At 37.4% G+C, this 18,274-nt stretch overlaps 1 protein-coding gene and 1 long non-coding RNA gene across 11 annotated transcripts; one reads left to right on the forward strand and one right to left on the reverse strand.

Annotated features, from left to right (window-relative positions):
- The first annotated feature begins 1,112 nt into the window (after positions 1-1,112).
- Positions 1,113-17,881, forward strand: LOC110012702 (uncharacterized). Of its 3 annotated transcripts, none has more exons than XR_016067764.1 (5): positions 1,113-1,403; positions 2,567-7,296; positions 8,088-10,557; positions 10,709-10,766; positions 17,619-17,881. It is a non-coding gene; the product is annotated as an uncharacterized LOC110012702 (long non-coding RNA). The 3 variants fall into 3 exon arrangements; XR_016067765.1 differs by having other exon boundaries at positions 2,570-7,296; XR_002287907.2 differs by lacking the exon at positions 10,709-10,766 and having other exon boundaries at positions 1,114-1,403; positions 8,088-10,233.
- LOC105171799 (putative disease resistance protein RXW24L) lies at positions 4,524-11,063 on the reverse strand. 8 transcript variants are annotated; one of them, XM_088885703.1, is made up of 5 exons: positions 9,816-11,063; positions 8,070-8,240; positions 5,043-6,842; positions 4,820-4,901; positions 4,524-4,686 (listed from the first exon to the last, which is right to left on the reverse strand). In XM_088885703.1, exons 1-4 carry the CDS (start codon positions 10,843-10,845, stop codon positions 4,831-4,833), a joined length of 3,072 nt encoding a protein of 1,023 aa, XP_088741829.1. In that variant the 5' UTR covers positions 10,846-11,063; the 3' UTR covers positions 4,524-4,686; positions 4,820-4,830. The 8 variants fall into 8 exon arrangements, with proteins under 8 accessions (XP_088741829.1, XP_088741827.1, XP_088741828.1 ...); XM_088885701.1 differs by having other exon boundaries at positions 4,524-4,731; XM_088885702.1 differs by having other exon boundaries at positions 4,786-4,901.
- Positions 17,882-18,274: the final 393 nt, after the last annotated feature.

The following is an 18,274-nucleotide window of genomic DNA, read 5'->3' on the forward strand; positions in this document are numbered from 1 at the left end:
GTTGTGGGCATAGTGAGTCAATTTATGGATAGACACCGAATTATCCACTGGGAAGTTGCACTGAGGATACTCAAATATGTTAAAGTTGCTCCGGGTAAAGTGTTGTTCAAGAAACATGGTCATTAAAAATAGAAGCTTTTTCAGATGTTGATTATGCTGGTTCTAGAAATGATAGAAGATCTACTTCTGATATTGCACTTATCTTGGGGGAAATTTAGTTACTTGGCGAAGTAAAAAGCAAACTGTTGTTGCTCGGTCTAGTGTAGAAGCTGAATACAGGACTATGGCTCATTATGCTAGTGAGATGATGTGGCTAAAAAATTTGTTGGGAGAATTGGGATTCTTGTACGATGAGCCACTACCTTTGTAATGTGATAATCAGACAACCCTTCATATTGCATGCAATTCAGTATTTCATGAAAGGACAAAACATATTGAAATTGATTATCATTTCATCCGTGAAGCAGTGATGAGTGGAAGAATTTGGACTCCATTTACTCCATCATCATAACAAACAACATATATGTTCACCAAGGCTTTAGGAGAGGAGTAGTTTCTTATGTAGCAAGCTGAGCATGGTTGATATATATGCTCCAACTTGATGGGGAGTGTTAGAAGATTGATTAGGATTTTGTGTATATTTACCTTATTTTATAGTTGCTATTCTTGTAAAATAGATCACTCATATCCTTACCTTATTTGTAATTCTCTCTAGTCCTAACACTATATAATTGGGACTATTTCTCTTCTTTCTATTCAACAATTATAAAATTCGGTCCCCAAATACTTTAATTCATAACCAGCAAATGATGGAAATTTACTTCAAAAGACAACTATAAAAAATTAAAATCCATAGAAACGATTAATATTCATTTACAATAATTGATTTGTAAATAAACAAATTTAAAGAAAATTGAAACATTACTCAATTTCAATAATACTACTATATAGTAAAAAAAGAATTTAAAATTAAAAATATATATATATATCCTAAAATGGGCCAAATGCCGTTCTTTATTCACAGAAGTTTTGAGATGAGGACCCAAAAAACAAATTTGATGATCATCTTTACTGCTATATTTATTTAGACCAAGTCCCTTTTTACTCTAAAATTGTTAAAAATCGTCCTATATTTTAGAACTAAGTTAACAACTTTTCGCACTTTGACAAAACTTAGCCACGGAAAGTGGATCTCAAGCGCTTTTAGTGCGAAATTGACTGGTTTTTTTTACGATTTTTGACCTCTTCTTGAATTAAAATTAAATAAAATGCTCTTATTGATATGATATATTAGAAAACCTGTTCTTAAATTACTATAATGAAAGATCTCAGAGAATTGCTTCTTTTCATCAGCTTCAAAGCTGTGCAGAAGGCTGCCCAACTGTGAGCCCCGCTTTTAGGAGGTACCAACTGGTTGATTTACTACCCCTTTTCTTCAGTTGGTCGAACCTGTTATTTCTGTGTTTCTTTTAGAATTTTTATTCTGTAATTCTGCATGTAGATTCTGGTATCACCTCTTGTGGATTTACTGGTTCCATTTCCTTATCCTTGTGATTTTTCGATGGCAAGTACTCTGGTTCGATGGTTGAATGCATGTTGTTTCCTAGAATTGCGAATGCATATGCTTGTTGTGTAAAAATGTCACCATTATTGTTTGTGGGAGGTTGGTTGTTGGGTGGAAGAATTGATGCTCTGGTATAAAGATTTAAGCTTCTGATCATTATAGAGAAGCTAGAAGGTTGGGTTGAAACTGAAATCGGCTATATTTTTCTCATAGTCCATCTTTGCAGAGCTTATAGGCCGAGAAATGGCAATTGTAAGCTTTGAATGATAATGGACTTAGACAATGTGCTCCTCTCATCCCTGTTCTGGGCTTCAATATACCATGAAGTTTTCAGTCATTGAAGAGGGAACATGGGCAACTTATCATTAATTTGTTTAGCTAATCATGCTTCAGCACATATTGTGAGATTATTAATTAACAATGTTTTAGTTAGGATTTTAAGTAATATCTCTCTTTGGCAGTTGCGTATTTGTTTGTTTATGTTTTTTAGTTCAAATGACTGGAGATGTTTCCCTGTCTTGACCGGTTTAGTAGCAGAGCATTCCAATGCTTATGTGATTTTAGTAGGAGGCAAATGTTCGGATTGTAAGGTTTAGGACTTGCGTTACTTCTGTGGCATCATTAAACTTTTAAAACTATGCATCTGGAAACTTTGAATTTCAAATGATTCTTAAATAAAAGGATATGGAGCAATTTAATCCATCCATCACTTAGCAATAGCCATCTGGTTTTATATTTTCTGTTATACAAGCAAGCTTCGTTCGAATACCAATTTTAGCAAATTTTTGTGCTATGTTATAGAATTGTTGAATTTAGGTATTCTGCCTTCTTTGATTGCTTGCTATAAGATTGCAAACTATAATGTATTTCTGCTGGTCAATGATCTTGGTAGTTCTATAGCTCTCTTCCATTCGCTTCTTGTTTTGGTGGTGGATTTGGATGTAGGATTTAAAATTTCTGTTTTGTCAGCACTGAAATCAGTATAACTTTTGATTGTTCCAGCAGTTATTGATACTGTTGACCCTGTGTGGTGGAGGAGCAGCTATTGAATCAGCAATTATCCTACCATCAATTATGCAAAGGGAAGAGCTTCTAGTTTCCTGCATTAGGATGCTACCTAATACTTCCTAAGATGTTGCATTACTAATTCTATGCCAAGTCACTGCTATTAAGGATCTTGTCTTACTTCTATGATTGGCTACTGATGCTGTGGCCAGATAAAATTTACAGGTCATGTTTCCATTACAGTTGATCCCTTCTGCCTTTTGGATAATTGGGATGGCTTCTCATTGACTTGGTCATTTTCCCTTACTACTAGAGGCAATTATCCTTGTCCGGTATTGGTGAAGAGTTTTTCCACTGATTTGTATTCTTTTACCTTGATAAAAACTGCTGGCATCTTCTTTTGGCGTAATTTCTTTGTGAATTCTTCTGGTCAAATTAAACAATATTTAGCTTGTACATTTCTCAGATTTCCCTATTTACCTCTGGCAATTTGTATGAGGATCTGCTAAACTTTCATTTAGTTATATCTATGGATAACCACATTTCACTTGATTATATCTAGATTATATATTGTGTGTGTCAGTGTGTGTGTGCTTAAACTCAATTCTACAACAATATCCCAACAAAACTAGAAGAGCAAAGGTAAACAATAATTTAATGTTGTTGGAGGAGATTTTAGTATTTTATGTGTAAGGAGACTTAATTCACCAGTAGCCTTATGATAACATTTGATAATAATAGTTTACATGGACTGGACATGACTAATGTTCAGAAAAGTTATACTAAAGCTTGAAATGAATACCAAAATATATTAAAAATTACATCATAAACTTTGCAAATTGAAAATCATCAATCTTATTATATTGGAATTGCCTTTGGAAAATTTGAAATGAGTGAATCTCCTATTAATTGAGTATATTTATATTGGACGATTTTTGTATATTGTTGATTTTACTTCTATTTAATTGCTTTTTATCATAATGGCATGAGGTAGATAACAGCAAATGCAATAGAATTATAATTTTTAATATACTAACAGAAGAATTATATGAATTAGGTCCCATAAGTGAATTGAAAAATACTAATACAATTTTGTAATTAAAAAATAGAAAATGCCGTTTAACGCGAGCAATGATTTACATCAAATATATGAATGTGCAGACGTAAGAAGTTGAAAGGTATAAACATCGTTCTCACAAATAACCAAGTTTAATTGATGTAATGGAGTTGGTGTTGAAATATTATTAACATGATTATAAGGCCTAATGATACATAAAAGACATTTGGTTTAGATTAACTTTCCATTGAAATATTTATCAATATTTAGTTTCAAATTGAACAGTTTAAATGCCATTAGAAATCCATTTAAGATGCAATGTAATGTTGTTGAAATAATGTTAGGAAATAAGCTAAAGTTTCAATTAGTTACTATGAGTATTACATGAACTGCGAAACTTGAATATCATTACAAAAAGTTGAAAAAAAAGTATTATCAAGCCTAACATGTGAAATTACTCGATTTGATCATATATTATGCATTGCCACCACTGATTCATAGTAATAGATTTTGAAAATTTTACTACACTAATTTACATTTGAGTAATTCCTAAGAATATATTGTACAAGTAAAAAGTTTGTACACTTTTCTCATGAGGGCCTGGTGGTGGATATGGATTTAACATGATCACAAGGCCTAATGTTTGTACATGTTTCATTCCTACATAGAAGAAAATGTATATTTGCATCTTCCAATCATTGCATTAATATAGAATATATATATATTTGCATCTTTTTCCCAATTCCACTCTTAGAAAATACTAAGAAAAACTAACCAACTATTTCCAAGAACACATCTATACGGATTTTAATTGTGCATAGATTTCCAGTCCCACCATCAAAATATCATCTCCCCAAAACAAAGATGGAAAAACACTCAATATGTAATAAAACAAAGTGTTGAAACTTCTTTGCATACTAGAATTTTAGATATCCTGTGGTTCAAACATTAAAAATCGACTTACCCACAGATTGAGCACTTGAAACCTCTTGCAAGCTATTGTGTTTTTTAACCTTCTTACTCCTTTTCCCAACTCATGATTCACCCATTGATGGAAAAGCTAATGATATAACGGCACAAGAAAAGCTTCGTACAAGATTTAGCCCTAGAGCAGTAAGAACAAATGATTCATTTCATAAGCAGCTCTCCATCGACATGCCTGAAATCTGTAGCTTGCTTGTAGCATGACCTACCATTGAGACTTTCATGTATTTTTCCATTCCTTAGGTACTAGTGATGGAGAGAAACTTTGAAGTAGTACAGAATAAGAATTTCCTGCTGATGAAGAAAGTGTCAGAAGAAACTGCAATAGGTAGTGGAAGATATTCTGGACAAGAAGGATAAGAATGGAAGTAGTATTTGAATTGCCTACGTGATGCAGAAATTTTCTTTATAAGGAGAATTAGGTTAGGGTACCTGATAGCTGCTTCTCCAATTCTTTCATGCTGGAGCTGCTCATCTCAGTGAGTGTGATTGATGGAATGTGTTTAACTTTGTAAATATCTTCTCCCTCTTCCTCCTGCACCTTTTGAATCCTGCGTTTGAAGGCAGCAGGCATGTTAGCAATCACCAATTCCTTCAGAGTGGCAATATGTTTAATTCCTTCAGGAACCATCCTCAAGGTAATACATTCATCAATCTTTAGATAATAAAGATTGGGCATTGCTCCTTTCTCTATTCTCCAGTGCTCTAAGCTAACCAGCCCCTGGAGCTCTAAAGTTCTTAGTTGTGGGAAACCTTGCGGGGAACAAGAAATCTCATTCCCCTCAAAGACATTTTTACGTAGTATCAACGAATGTAAATTAGGAAGCTTCTCCAAAGTAGCCATAGGATCTTCCTTGAGTCTGCTGCTTCTCAGAGTTAATTTGGTGAGACTTTGTGAAAAATGGGAATGTTCTGGTAGTCTGTTTATGAGGCCAACCAAATCCAGTTTATGAAGATGGGTAAAACCTACTAGTTGCCTCAGAACAGTGAACTCTCTTTCTGACTGAAAATCATAGCGGATACGGAAAGAGGAGTCTCTGACATGGTTGTGCTCCATCTTGAGGCAGTTAATGATTTCTGCTAAATTCTCCATTTCCATAGTTAAAATAGCTGCCAGTTTCTGAAGCTTAACTAGTTTAGGGATATCTCTATAATCTGAGACTCTTGTATCAAAATTTTTTAAAATTTCCAGCTTGCTCAAGCTACCTAACTGCAATTTACTGGAGCTCCTGTGAGAGGGGGGGAGATACAAATGCTTCAAATGATTCAGCTTCCACAGGACATTGGGAATGGTCACACATACTAGAAAAGGTGCCCGCAGATCAAGTGTCTGCAAGTATTTCAGATTGCCGATTGATGATGGCAATTTATTAAATTGTGAACCTCTTAAGCTCAGGTATCTGAGGTGAATCAAATTTCCTATAGCTTTAGATAGCTTTCCTCCAAAGCAAAACCTTTCAAGGTCTAACACTCTTAGCAGATTGAAGTCATTGCAAGCCATGTCCAATGTTAGCTGAAGATTTCTTCTGTCGGTGAGCCTGGAAAAGAACATGGCTGATCTTATATGCTCAAGATTCTCCTTTCTAGGAGGAAAATAACTGTCAAAATCATAATCAACGGCAACCGAGAGTCTTCGTGTGACACTTGCCTTAGTTGATGAAGATGGGGAACCTATTAATTCAGGTTCGAACCGCAAAGGAACTTTTTTCAAAAAATTTTCCTCCTTTCCTTTTAAAAGGCATAATTCTCTTGTAAGGTCATGAAGTCGACAAGACTTGAAGCGGCCAGTGACTTCATCCACTCGCACTTGGACCATGCTCCTCTGCACCAGTTCACCTAAATAACGTTCTGCTATGTCCATGATTGATTCTTCTTCCTCAGCTTGGTAAAATTCTGCTGATATGAAGCCTTCAGCAGCCCATAACTGATACAACTTCCGAGTGGGGATTTTAAAATCCTCCGGAAAGTTGCCTAAGTGCAAAAAACATGGCTTGAGCTGGTAGGGTAGGTCATGATAACTTAAAGCTAACACCTCATGAACTCTTCCACTTTCTCGAGTGCTTCTTGCTCGTCTTAAATATGAATTGAAATTTTTATGCACAGTTTGCCACTCACTTATTGTAGACTTTGTCATCAGAAGTCCCCCAAGCACAATGATAGCTAATGGCAATCCTCCACACTGTCCAACCATCTTTTTTCCTAGTCTCTCCATGTCCATTTGGTTTTTATGGTCTGCAGGATTAAGTTAATAAGCAAAATCAGCAGTAGAATGAGTAAAATTAGCAAATTAGCATATCTCTATACTACTGTTACTATTATACTTTGGTGTATGACATCATTATATAAATGTTGATCTGCTATGTGGTTAATTTCCTTTTGTATAGAGGAAATGAAGAACCATATTTTTAATTGCCAAGTGCAACTTGTGAAGGACCACAGGATAGCATGCCATATGAAGAGACTAAATAACAGAACACTGCTTTCTGGTTTTTTTGGTTAAGTTGGGTCCTTTCATGGGAAGCCCTTGGACTTTTTCTTTGCTCCTGGATCAGAATTGAAAGATATTGGTATCCGTACGTGGTACTTATTCATCTCCCACTTTTTTTGTATTAGGCTGGTGGAGCTTCCCTTTGCTCATGGATGTTAATTGCTGTAGTTGTCTTTCATATGATTACTGAATCACTTTGTAAGATTTTAGTTCAAACTTATCCAGTAATTCCTTGACCTGGGTCTTCTACACATTGAATAAATCCTCACGAGAAGCTAAATGAATTTACAAAGAGATATTTTGACTAAGGAGTCCTAGTATATGTATTTGCACTGAAGACAGAGTTGTGTTTGCACTCAATCCTATTTTATGTATTTTATTTGACTAAGTGATCCTAGTATATGTATTTGTATCCTGGCTCTTCTTCTCTGTTGCATACAGAGTTGTGTTTGCACTGAATCCTAGTATATATATTCATTTGACTAGGATGATGGATGTGACAACAAAATCAACACAGATAGTACAAATAAGGTACAAGTATATGGGACTAACAATTATTTTAGCAGTTAAACTCAAGAATCCAAGGAATAGATTTAAAAAATATAAATATGTACAGATATAAAGATGCTTCATATACTATGGAAGATAAGAAAGAAAAATCAGAATGCTACTCTTTTAAGGTTGATTCTATACCAAAAAAGGGATTTTTTCTCTTGCATGGAAAAGGAAGGGGTTGTGAAATTCTCGTTTGCAATAAAAAACAAAGAAGAAATATAATTTTAAAACTTTTAAATTAACTCCTCAAATGCTACAAAACTTTAGCGAGTGCTGTCCAAATTTAAGGTGCAGTATTTTAAAGGAGATTGTGCAGAAGCTGATTGGTGTACACCTGTTGCACGATTGTGTTTACTTATACAGAAAATTGATAACTTTTAAAGGTCTACATTAGACAACTGGTAGAAGTCTCTTACCTTGTACACAATCTTCAGGACTGGAGTTGTGAAGCTGTCCTGTGACTTCTTCCTCCTCCTCATCAGTTAGGCATGAGTGGAAGCTTGCTGTGCTTGATGCTGCATCGTCATCCTCAGAGCCAGAGCTGTACTCATGTTCACCTCCATCGCCGCCATCAGCTTGCCTTTTATCTAAAGAATATTGCATGATAGTTAAAATGATGTATTTGTGTAGTTAAATGGACTTGCAAGGTCGAAGAAGATGGTGTTAGGAATTAACAGAAATAATTAGTATGATATCCTCATGCTTTTTTATCTGATTAATATAAAGCCAAAAATCAGAGATCCAATGTAGGTCTACATATGAACCTGGAAGGGATGGGATGGACTAGTTCTTTTTTCCATGCTGTTGTATCTGGCAAGGGTAAGGATTGCTACTATATCTTATCAATTTTTGAGAATTGTTTGTTGTGATATTCCAGCTTATGTTTATAATGACAAAATAGTTAGTAGAAACGGTCGCAGAAGCACCTGAAAGTTTTGTATTAGTTCAGTTGACCAATTTGCATCCACTCATTAAGGGCATCTGCTGATTTCTACCAGAATTTGACCCCTTTGGATGCCTTAGCCTGAGCAGGGAAGCAATGAAAGAAATATTATTTCCTTTTTGTCTCTTGCCCAGGAAACATATTAGCTCTTGTGTCATGTAAGCTAGCAGAGGCAAAAACACCTGATAATCCTAGTTATTCACCAAGCCAAGAAGTATATAGCTGCTCCCGAGTTATAGAGGCTTTAATTCCATTTGAGAAATACAAGCACTGACGAATGGCCTTGAAGTCTATAGGTCCTTATGGAAATACAAGTACAAGATGCAACTGATCCATGTTCGTAAGTTCAAGTTGAATGGTTGATAGAAATGTTGAAGATATTAACTAGTTAAACATTCTGTACCAGAAAAGAATGATTTAAGAGTCCAAATGCAGCGCCTACCAATGTGAACAGATGCCACACTAGTAATAAGTCATCTTAAGCTATCAGAGTCTTATCATGGTTATTGCAGGGGGTCATGGAGTCTGCGCTACCCACATGAATGCTCAGATTACATAATGCCCCTGTATCTGGGCCTAGTTTAAAATTTGTGGAAGGAGGATCAAGACCACTTTGGAAGCTCTGAAAAAAAAAAAAGGTCTTATCTTGTCATGGAATATGATGGTTGAACAGGAAAATTTTACAGCTAGGCGGATAGCAGTTAAGATGATGTCTTCTGATATTCAGTTGCCAACCAAGGGGAGGACGTGAGTTCAGGCTTTAAGCAATGCGCATAACATTGATTGTACAGGTGGTCTGTTAAAGAGCCATCAAGTCAGCATCTGGTTCAGATAGATATAGCTGTGACTGAATGAAGCAAATGGGTGCAGATGTTAGAAAGGCCTTGGCAAGGAGGGTAAAGAGGGCCAGGTTGATGATGTACAGGTGATTAAAGGATACAATATGCAGGGTGCCATGACAGTCATTATGAATTATAGAGAAGGGTTCACATATTTAAGTACCAGTCACAGGATTAATTCCAAATCAGCTTGAGAAAGTTATGCTATCAACCAAAGAATTCAATCAGTTAGCTATCAATAAACCTAAAATGAGAAAGTTTCTTGAAACCAGTATGCTTGAGCCATCATATTAATGGATTCTTAGAGATGGTTTAATTCAGAAAGTAGAAAATAACTAGAAGACAATTGTGGATTGCTGCACATTCTGAAGAAGAAATACCTCTAATATTTAATCCACGGTAGATTTTCTTCTTAAGTAGTTCCCAACTTTCTGTTTCATTCAAATGTCGCTGTTGATAGAGATGACAAGGTGTATCCCTATCTATATAACGAGCAATTTCTCTGTTGCGTGTTGTGAGAATTATTTTGCTATTTACTTGTCTGGGAGGGAAGGCAGGTCTGAGTATAACCCAAACATCCTTTCCCCAAACATCATCCAGCACAATCAGGCATCTTTTCTTCTTCTGGACTTCAAAAAGCTCCTCAACTAGCTCTTCAACTTTCATTCTGTTGATTTCCTTTTTCTTTTCTGGTTCAAGCTTGTTAAGGATCCTCTGCAAAACATCCTCTTGCTGCCATTGTTGAGATACACAGACCCAAGCGAAAGCATCAAAATGACTCCGGATATCTTTATGATGGTAAATCTTTTTAGCTATTGTTGTTTTTCCTATGCCACCCATCCCAGTGATGGAGACAACTTGACAACTTTTGTCACCATCTTCCTGCACTAACCTTGCCACCAGATCTTTGACATCTTCATCCAAACCAACAAAATCCTCCTCGACATAATGTGAATAAGATCTTCTTTGCTCTAGGTGTCTTTGGGAAACTGGGTTTGTAAGTCCTCTTTGGCGTGGTTTTATATTAGAGATGCGTAAATCTGATTGCAGCGCAGAAATCTTAGATTCAATAACCTGGAATTTTGGCTCCAGATTGTGGAGGCTTGAAACTTCCTTGAACATGTGAGTATACTTTTTCAAAATGCTTCCTTCCTTTCTTGAACAGACTGCTACAAGTAGAAGATCTTCAATATCATAGGCAACTTCCCTGGTTTCTGCAATCCAGTTGCTAATCCCTTCATCTGCTTCTTGTCTGGCATCTGCAATTTCTAAGATGGATAGCAGTTGTCTTAGCTTCATCTGGATTAATTCGATTCGGCCTCGTAATTCACGTAAGTGTTTGGCTTCATATATCAGCAGTTCAGTTAGACTTTGTACTACTAAAGAAACTGCAAATTCAGCCATTGACATTATAGCAGTTTCTGCTATAATTTGATAGGTATGATAAAGCACAATTGGGATGTGATTTTTTGCTATGAATACCAAAAAAGATGACTATACTATTGACTTTGAGTAGATTGATGCAACACACTATAGCGTGTGACAGCATATTTCTATGTTGAATGATTCAAAGAAAATATTCTACTCTAGTAGATATTAATTTAATAGGACACATATTTTCCTGGAATAGAAAGGTCCGGAACCGAACAACTGATATATTTATTCAAGGCTATGCAAGTGAGGAAAAGGATTAGCCTTAGCCTAAACAGTATATGGGGGCGTACACATTTTTGTTTATCTCAAAGTCGGGAGGTAGCCTTAACTGATGAATCAATGATAAGGTCTTGTGGTAGAAGACTCTGTCCTGTATTTGTACTGTCTATCTTTGTACTAGATTACTGTTATTATGCATAGTTATTTCTCCTGAAACTTAGTGGTTTCCATATTCAGCTGTCCACATTTCTTCTTTTGTAACGTTTGCAGTGGAAATTTGCAGAAAAATAGAAACTTAGAAACAGAAGGGTGGGGAGTGAAGAAGATGATAGGAGAGAAAATTCAGAGTTTTCATTAAAAAGATATCCCTTTCCTTACAATCTCATTTCCTTTTAAAAGCAAGATACAATCCAGACAAAAATGTAAGGATCAAAAGCCTGTAAATGCATTAAAACTTCTGCAAGCTAGCTGTGTAATCCGTCCTTCTTCAGACCATGATTGGCTCTTGTTCTCGCGTGTCTGAATCCTTCAAAATGGGACGACAGCAGCTGTGGCAACGGTCCACTACTTCCCAGCCGTACACGTGTCGCCTGCTTGGCCAAATCCGGAAGGAGGATTCTCCTTCAAATCCCCAATTCTTCCCCTTGTCGAAGTATGCCCTAATTGCTTCAAAACGACGTCGCTTTGAACTCCTGACTTAAAATTCTTCCCAATTTCCTTCGCGCCCTCGATCCTGCGGTCCTCATTAATCGCCTTCATCGGACGATCATCTTTTAAAGTCGCGTTTTCGGGCTGAAACACGACATTCCTTCCTCCTTTTTTTGCTCCTTGTCCCCAAGGATCAAAACCAGGAAATTTGGCAGCAACGACATAATAATCTTCCCATGTTGCCTGCTCCGGATTGGAATGAGCCCATTGAATCAGTACCTGTGGGACTCCTACATTATTCCTGGGGATTAACCTTCGACCGAGGATAGCAATGGGATAGATTTTGAATACTTCATCCTCTAACTCGGGTAAATTTACAGAAGGGAAATACTTGGACCCTATCTTCTTTTTCAGTAAGGAAACATGGAAGACCGGATGAATTTTAGACCCTTCTGGTAGTTCAAGCTTATAAGCAACCTGGCCAACCTTCTCGAGCACCTTGTAGGGGCCAAAATATTTGGCAGAAAGCTTCAGCTGCTTCCTCAAGGACACAGATGTCTGTTTGTAAGGCTGAAGCTTCAAGAATACTTCATCACCCACCTGAAACTCCCTCTCCGTTCTTTTCTTGTCAGCATAATGCTTCATCCTCTGTTGTGCCTGCTGCAGATTCTCCTTCAGCAACTGCAGAACCTTAGTTCTTTCCTGCATCAGCTCAGCTACATCTGAGTGATGTCCTTGCAAGTAAGGTCCTATGGGGAGCTGTTGGGGTGGGTAGCCATAGAGAGCTTGAAAAGGAGTGGCCTTGAGTCCTGAATGATAATTAGTGTTGAACCACAATTCTGCTAGAGTAAGCCATTGTGCCCATTTCTTTGGCTTTTGCATACACATACACCTGAGGTAGTTCTCAAGACATTGGTTGACTCTTTCTGTTTGGCCGTCAGTTTGGGGATGATATGAGGATGACATATCTAGGGAAACTCCTGAGAGTGTGAACAATTCCTTCCAGAACCTGCTGGTGAAAACTTTATCCCTGTCTGAAATGATACTAACAGGTAGACCATGCAATTTATAGATACTGTCAAAGAACACCTTAGCAATTACAGTAGCCGTGTAAGGATGTTTGAGGGCTATGAAATGTGAATACTTTGTCAATCTGTCCACCACAACTAAGATGGAATCCTTACCCTCTGAACTTGGCAATCCTTCAATGAAATCCATAGATACACATGACCAAGCTTGGTCAGGTAATGGCAGAGGTTGCAGCAATCCGGGATATGGATTGTTCTCATGCTTGGCTCTTTGACAGGTCTCACAACCTTTAACCCACTCCTGAACATCAGTTTTCATAGTAGGCCAATAGAATAAGGACTTGATCCGTTGATAAGTACCATGTATGCCAGAATGACCTCCAAGTGCAGAGTCATGTAATGTTTTGAGAACTTTCTCTCTGATTCCTCCATGGCTGCCCACACAAACCCTGCCTCCTCTTTTAAGTACTCCCAAGTCATAACTGTAGTCAGGAAAAGAAGTTGCATCAACAACCTTAGACTGTATTATGGTTTTGAAAAGAGTATTCCCTTCATAGCTAGATTGGATCTCTTGTATCCACAGTGGAATTTGTGTGGATATGGCTTGTAACTGAGCCTCTTCTCCTTGGTGTAACCTTCTGGAAAGGGCATCTGCAGCCCTATTTTCATTCCCCTTTTTATATTGGACCTCGTAGCTAAGCCCCATCAACTTGGTCACCCATTTTTGTTGTAGCATGGAGTCCACCCTTTGATCAAGAATGTGCTTGAGGCTTTTCTGATCAGTCCTTATGATGAAATGACTTCCCAATAAATAATGTCTCCATTTAGTGACAGCCAGTAAGAGAGCCAAAAACTCCTTCTCATAAGTAGACAATCCCAAGTTTTTTGCAGCTAAAGCCTTACTGAGGTAGGAGATAGGCCTTCCACCTTGCATTAGAACAGCTCCAATTCCCTTTCCACTTGCATCAGTTTCAACAATAAACGGCTGAGAGAAATCAGGCATGGCTAGTACAGGTGCTGAAATCATCAGCTCCTTAAGATGATTAAAGGCATCTTCAGCTTCAGCATTCCATTCAAAGGCATCCTTCTTAAGCAATGAGGTAAGTGGCTTGCTTATGGCCCCATATCCTTGTATAAATCTCCTGTAGTAACCAGTGAGACCTAGAAAGCCCCTTAATTCCTTGACACTGGCAGGTATAGGCCACTTAACCATGCATTCAATCTTAAGTGGATCAGTGGATACCCCCTGGTGAGATATAATATGTCCCAAGTAATCTATTTCCTTTTGAGCAAAGGAACACTTGCTTTTCTTGGCATACAGTTGATGTTCCTTGAGGAGATGCAATACTTTTTTGAGGTGTACCAAGTGTTGACCCCAATCCTTACTATAGATGAGAATGTCATCAAAAAATACCAATACAAATTTTCTCAAGTAAGGTTCAAAAACAGTGTTCATAAGTGATTGAAATGTGGAGGGGGCATTACACAACCCAAAAGGCATAACAAGGAACTCATAGTGCCCACTATGAGTAATAAAACTTGTTTTTGGAATGTCCTCTTCTCTCATTCTTATCTGAAAATACCCTGATCTCAAATCAATTTTTGAGAAGAATTTAGCTCCATGTAATTCATCTAACAGCTCATCAATGACTGGAATAGGGAAATTATGTTTCACTGTGAGTTTGTTTAGGTACCTGTAGTCAACACACATCCTCCACCCACCATCTTTCTTTTTCACTAATAACACTGGTGAAGCAAATGAGCTTTGGCTAGGTCTTATGATTCCACTGTTCAGCATCTCTTTGACAATCCTCTCTATTTCTGTCTTTTGGCCATAGGCATACCTGTAGGGGTGTTGCCTTTTTGGAATTGCTTCAGGAAGTAGTTCTATCCGATGTTCAATCCTCCTCTCAGGTGGCAGTGAATGTGGTTCCTTGAATACTTCTTCATATAGTTGTAACACTGCTTGTACTTGTGAACCCCCTTTTTCTTCCATTTGAGGTTTGTGGCTCAGCAGTAATTCTCCTGGAACCTCAATGCTCCTTCCTTTCATCAGTTGGGCTAAGGAATATGTGGATACTGTCCCTCTTTTTGCCCTGCAAGGTAATGATCTAAGTGTCACCTTGTTAGTACCTCGAGTGAGAGTCAGTCTTCCCTGATGAAAATCAAGTTCAATGGGGTTATACATCCCAAGCCAGTCACAGCCCAATATTAAATCATAGCCCCCAAGCTTGAGCAATTTAACTGAGTGTGTAAATTTGTGCCCCTGTACCTCCCAATTAAACTTGGGACAAGTCAAATGGCTACTGATTTTACTCCCATCTGCTACCCTCACCATCATTGGAAGTGTCTCCTCAAGCTTGCACCCCAAAATCCCAGCTACTTTTTCATCAATAAAACAGTGTGTGCTGCCACTATCTATGAGGATAAGTATTTCCTTATCCCCTACTATCCCTTCCAACCTCAAGGTCCTGTAGTAGAACCTCCCTTTCATAGCATGAAGTGAGACAGTCACATCCTCTTCCTTTTCAGCTTCAGATTCAGAAATTTGCTTACCCTGCTCATTCTCTTCACACTCCTTGGCTCCCTCATCCTCTAGCAACATATAGACTTGCCTGTATTTGCATCTATGCCCCGGGGTGTAGGGTTCATCACATCTGTAACAAAGGTTTTTCTCTCTTTTGGCTCTCACTTCAGCCTCAGTTAGGTATCTGGTGGGCTGGTGAAATGGTCTTGGTGAAGGATTTTTGTTAGGTGGTTTAAAGGGTGGTTTTGGAGGTAGGTTTTTAGTGGGGTGTTGGGCCTTTTTTAATATGGCATTGACCATTTGTTCCTGGTTCCTGGCGAGGTTGATAGCTTGGTACAGAGAGGTTGGTTCACAGTTGTTGACATACAGCTTCACTTCATCCTTGAGGCCACTTATGAACTTCATCATAAAGAAGTTCTCATCCAGGTTTCTGTTGAAAATAACCATTTGATCTTTCAATTCCTCAAACCTTTCAAGATAAGAATCCACAGTAGTTTCATGGTGCAATTTGTGGAACTCAGTGTTAACAGCAGCATTGTTGAGGGCTTCAAATCTTCCCAATACATTGACCACGAAATCCTCCCAAGATCTGAACTCCTTCTTTTCCACATACCCTTGGTACCATAGTTCAGCCTTACCTTGCAAGTAGATGGAGGCCATGGATACTCTTTGGTCCTCAGGTATTGGTATCAACTGGAAATACCTCAAGCACCTCCTCACCCATCCTCTTGCATTTTCCCCATTGAACTGTGGAAATTCTAGCCTGTTCAAGATGTTGTATGTCCCAGAACTTTGGTTCCCACTGGTTTCATGTCTGGTGCTGCTTTCCCCTTCCTGTTTGAGAGCATTATATGGTGTGGCTCTGAAGTTGGATCCCTTGTCCACAGTAGCTGTTAATCCTTCTCCCAATATCGACTTGTTTCTGTTATATTGCTGCATTTGATCGGCCATGCTTTGCAGCTGCTGCTGTAAACTGGTCATGTTATGCTCCATATTGAGCATTGAAGCTTGGAGACCCTCTTGTACTTCTAACATTTGATCCATTCTTCCATGAAGTTCATCTACACTAGCCTCTCTCTTTGCCCTTTCATCTAAAAACATGACATCCGCTTTCTTTTGAGCTTCTTGCAATTCTTTTAGACGTGTCCCATCAGCCATTTTCTTATAGTATTGTAGTTTTTAAGGTCCAAGGAAGGTCTGGCTCTGAGGCCAAATGTAACGTTTGCAGTGGAAATTTGCAGAAAAATAGAAACTTAGAAACAGAAGGGTGGGGAGTGAAGAAGATGATAGGAGAGAAAATTCAGAGTTTTCATTAAAAAGATATCCCTTTCCTTACAATCTCATTTCCTTTTAAAAGCAAGATACAATCCAGACAAAAATGTAAGGATCAAAAGCCTGTAAATGCATTAAAACTTCTGCAAGCTAGCTGTGTAATCCGTCCTTCTTCAGACCATGATTGGCTCTTGTTCTCGCGTGTCTGAATCCTTCAAAATGGGACGACAGCAGCTGTGGCAACGGTCCACTACTTCCCAGCCGTACACGTGTCGCCTGCTTGGCCAAATCCGGAAGGAGGATTCTCCTTCAAATCCCCAATTCTTCCCCTTGTCGAAGTATGCCCTAATTGCTTCAAAACGACGTCGCTTTGAACTCCTGACTTAAAATTCTTCCCAATTTCCTTCGCGCCCTCGATCCTGCGGTCCTCATTAATCGCCTTCATCGGACAATCATCTTTTAAAGTCGCGTTTTCGGGCTGAAACACGACATCTTTTCTCGAACACAAAATGTTTCTGCAAGTTATAGTGTAACTGGATTGATCCTTATAATAATTTTCGGGTGTCAGAAGAGATTATTTATTTTGTAAAAGAGATGTTGCTTGCCTTAAACAATAAGGTTCAAGTGACAAATATACAGAATAATACATAAGATATTGAAAGAAATGTTAACTAATGTATTTCGAGGAGTCTCAGTGTAACTTAGCTCCTCTTCATTTTGCTTCCATTAACATCTCTTTTAAGTTTTAACCTTATTCCTAAGCCTTTGAAAGCTCAGGAGTTGACTATCTAGACAAGCCTTTTGGCCCCTTTTTTATGGTATTTCTTGTTTAAATGATTGAAGCATCTTAGAATACTTGATTCCAATATATCTAGTGCACATCTGTCTGAAACTTGGGTCCCAATATTGTTAATTATTGCTGCTTATGATAGTAGTAGGTCTTGTTCATCATGTGCCGTCCCTTCATTGTAAGTTGACTTCTGAATATACTATTTACCTGGTGAAACCTGGATTACTTGTTCAGTTTTCTAGTAATTTCTAATTGTATTTGACAGAATGTTGACTGTTTCATCTATCTTGACAAAAACTGAACTGGGAGCAAATATGTTGTCTGATGGCCATCAAAATAATCACAGTTACACGAATCAGTCCAGTGCTCTAGAGACATCCTTCCGTCAACTGCACTTGCTGTTATCTGTGGGGGTTTACTGATGTGAACCATCAAAGTATATGTCTGTTTTATAATTATAATTGCACCAAATACTACAAACTACCTCGAATAACGATTTCAACAGAAATATATATTTTTAATAACGATTTCACATTTGTTTTATTTAAGTTTTTGCAATGTCATTAATCGAAAAATACTGTGAAAAACAAAAAAAAGAAATTGTGAAACGGCTTCACAAGTAACGTTTTCACATAGTTTTGTTTAGTGTCCTTTTATATATATTTATGGGTTTTGAATTTTTTTATTATTAATTCACTATAAATACCTTATTATTAGTTAATAATAAATATTTAAGTTTTAGTTCATAATAAATTTAATATTTTATTAATGTCATGCATAAAGAATTGACAATAATCAAATTGTACGACTTACTCGAATAACAACCTCAATCAATTTTTTTAAATATTTATTACTATAATGTATTTTTTATTAGAAATTCATTTTATCTTAATATATATTATGGAATATCATTTTTGTTTA

The sequence above is a fragment of the Sesamum indicum genome, linkage group LG10 (assembly GCF_026168435.1).
Source record: "Sesamum indicum cultivar Baizhima isolate 11 linkage group LG10, ASM2616843v1, whole genome shotgun sequence".
NCBI lineage: Eukaryota > Viridiplantae > Streptophyta > Magnoliopsida > Lamiales > Pedaliaceae > Sesamum > Sesamum indicum.

What these genes read in the sequence shown, in the direction of transcription:
- LOC105171799 (XM_088885699.1), bottom strand. Translation starts at nt 10,845, where the DNA reads ATGTCAATGGCTGAATTTGCAGTTTCTTTAGTAGTACAAAGTCTAACT. An exon ending in CCGTGGATTAAATATTAGAG is followed by an intron (nt 8,241 to 9,815) that starts GTATTTCTTCTT and finishes AATATTCTTTAG; the next exon opens with ATAAAAGGCAAGCTGATGGC. An exon ending in ATTGGAGAAGCAGCTATCAG is followed by an intron (nt 4,905 to 5,042) that starts GTACCCTAACCT and finishes TTTCTTCATCAG; the next exon opens with CAGGAAATTCTTATTCTGTA.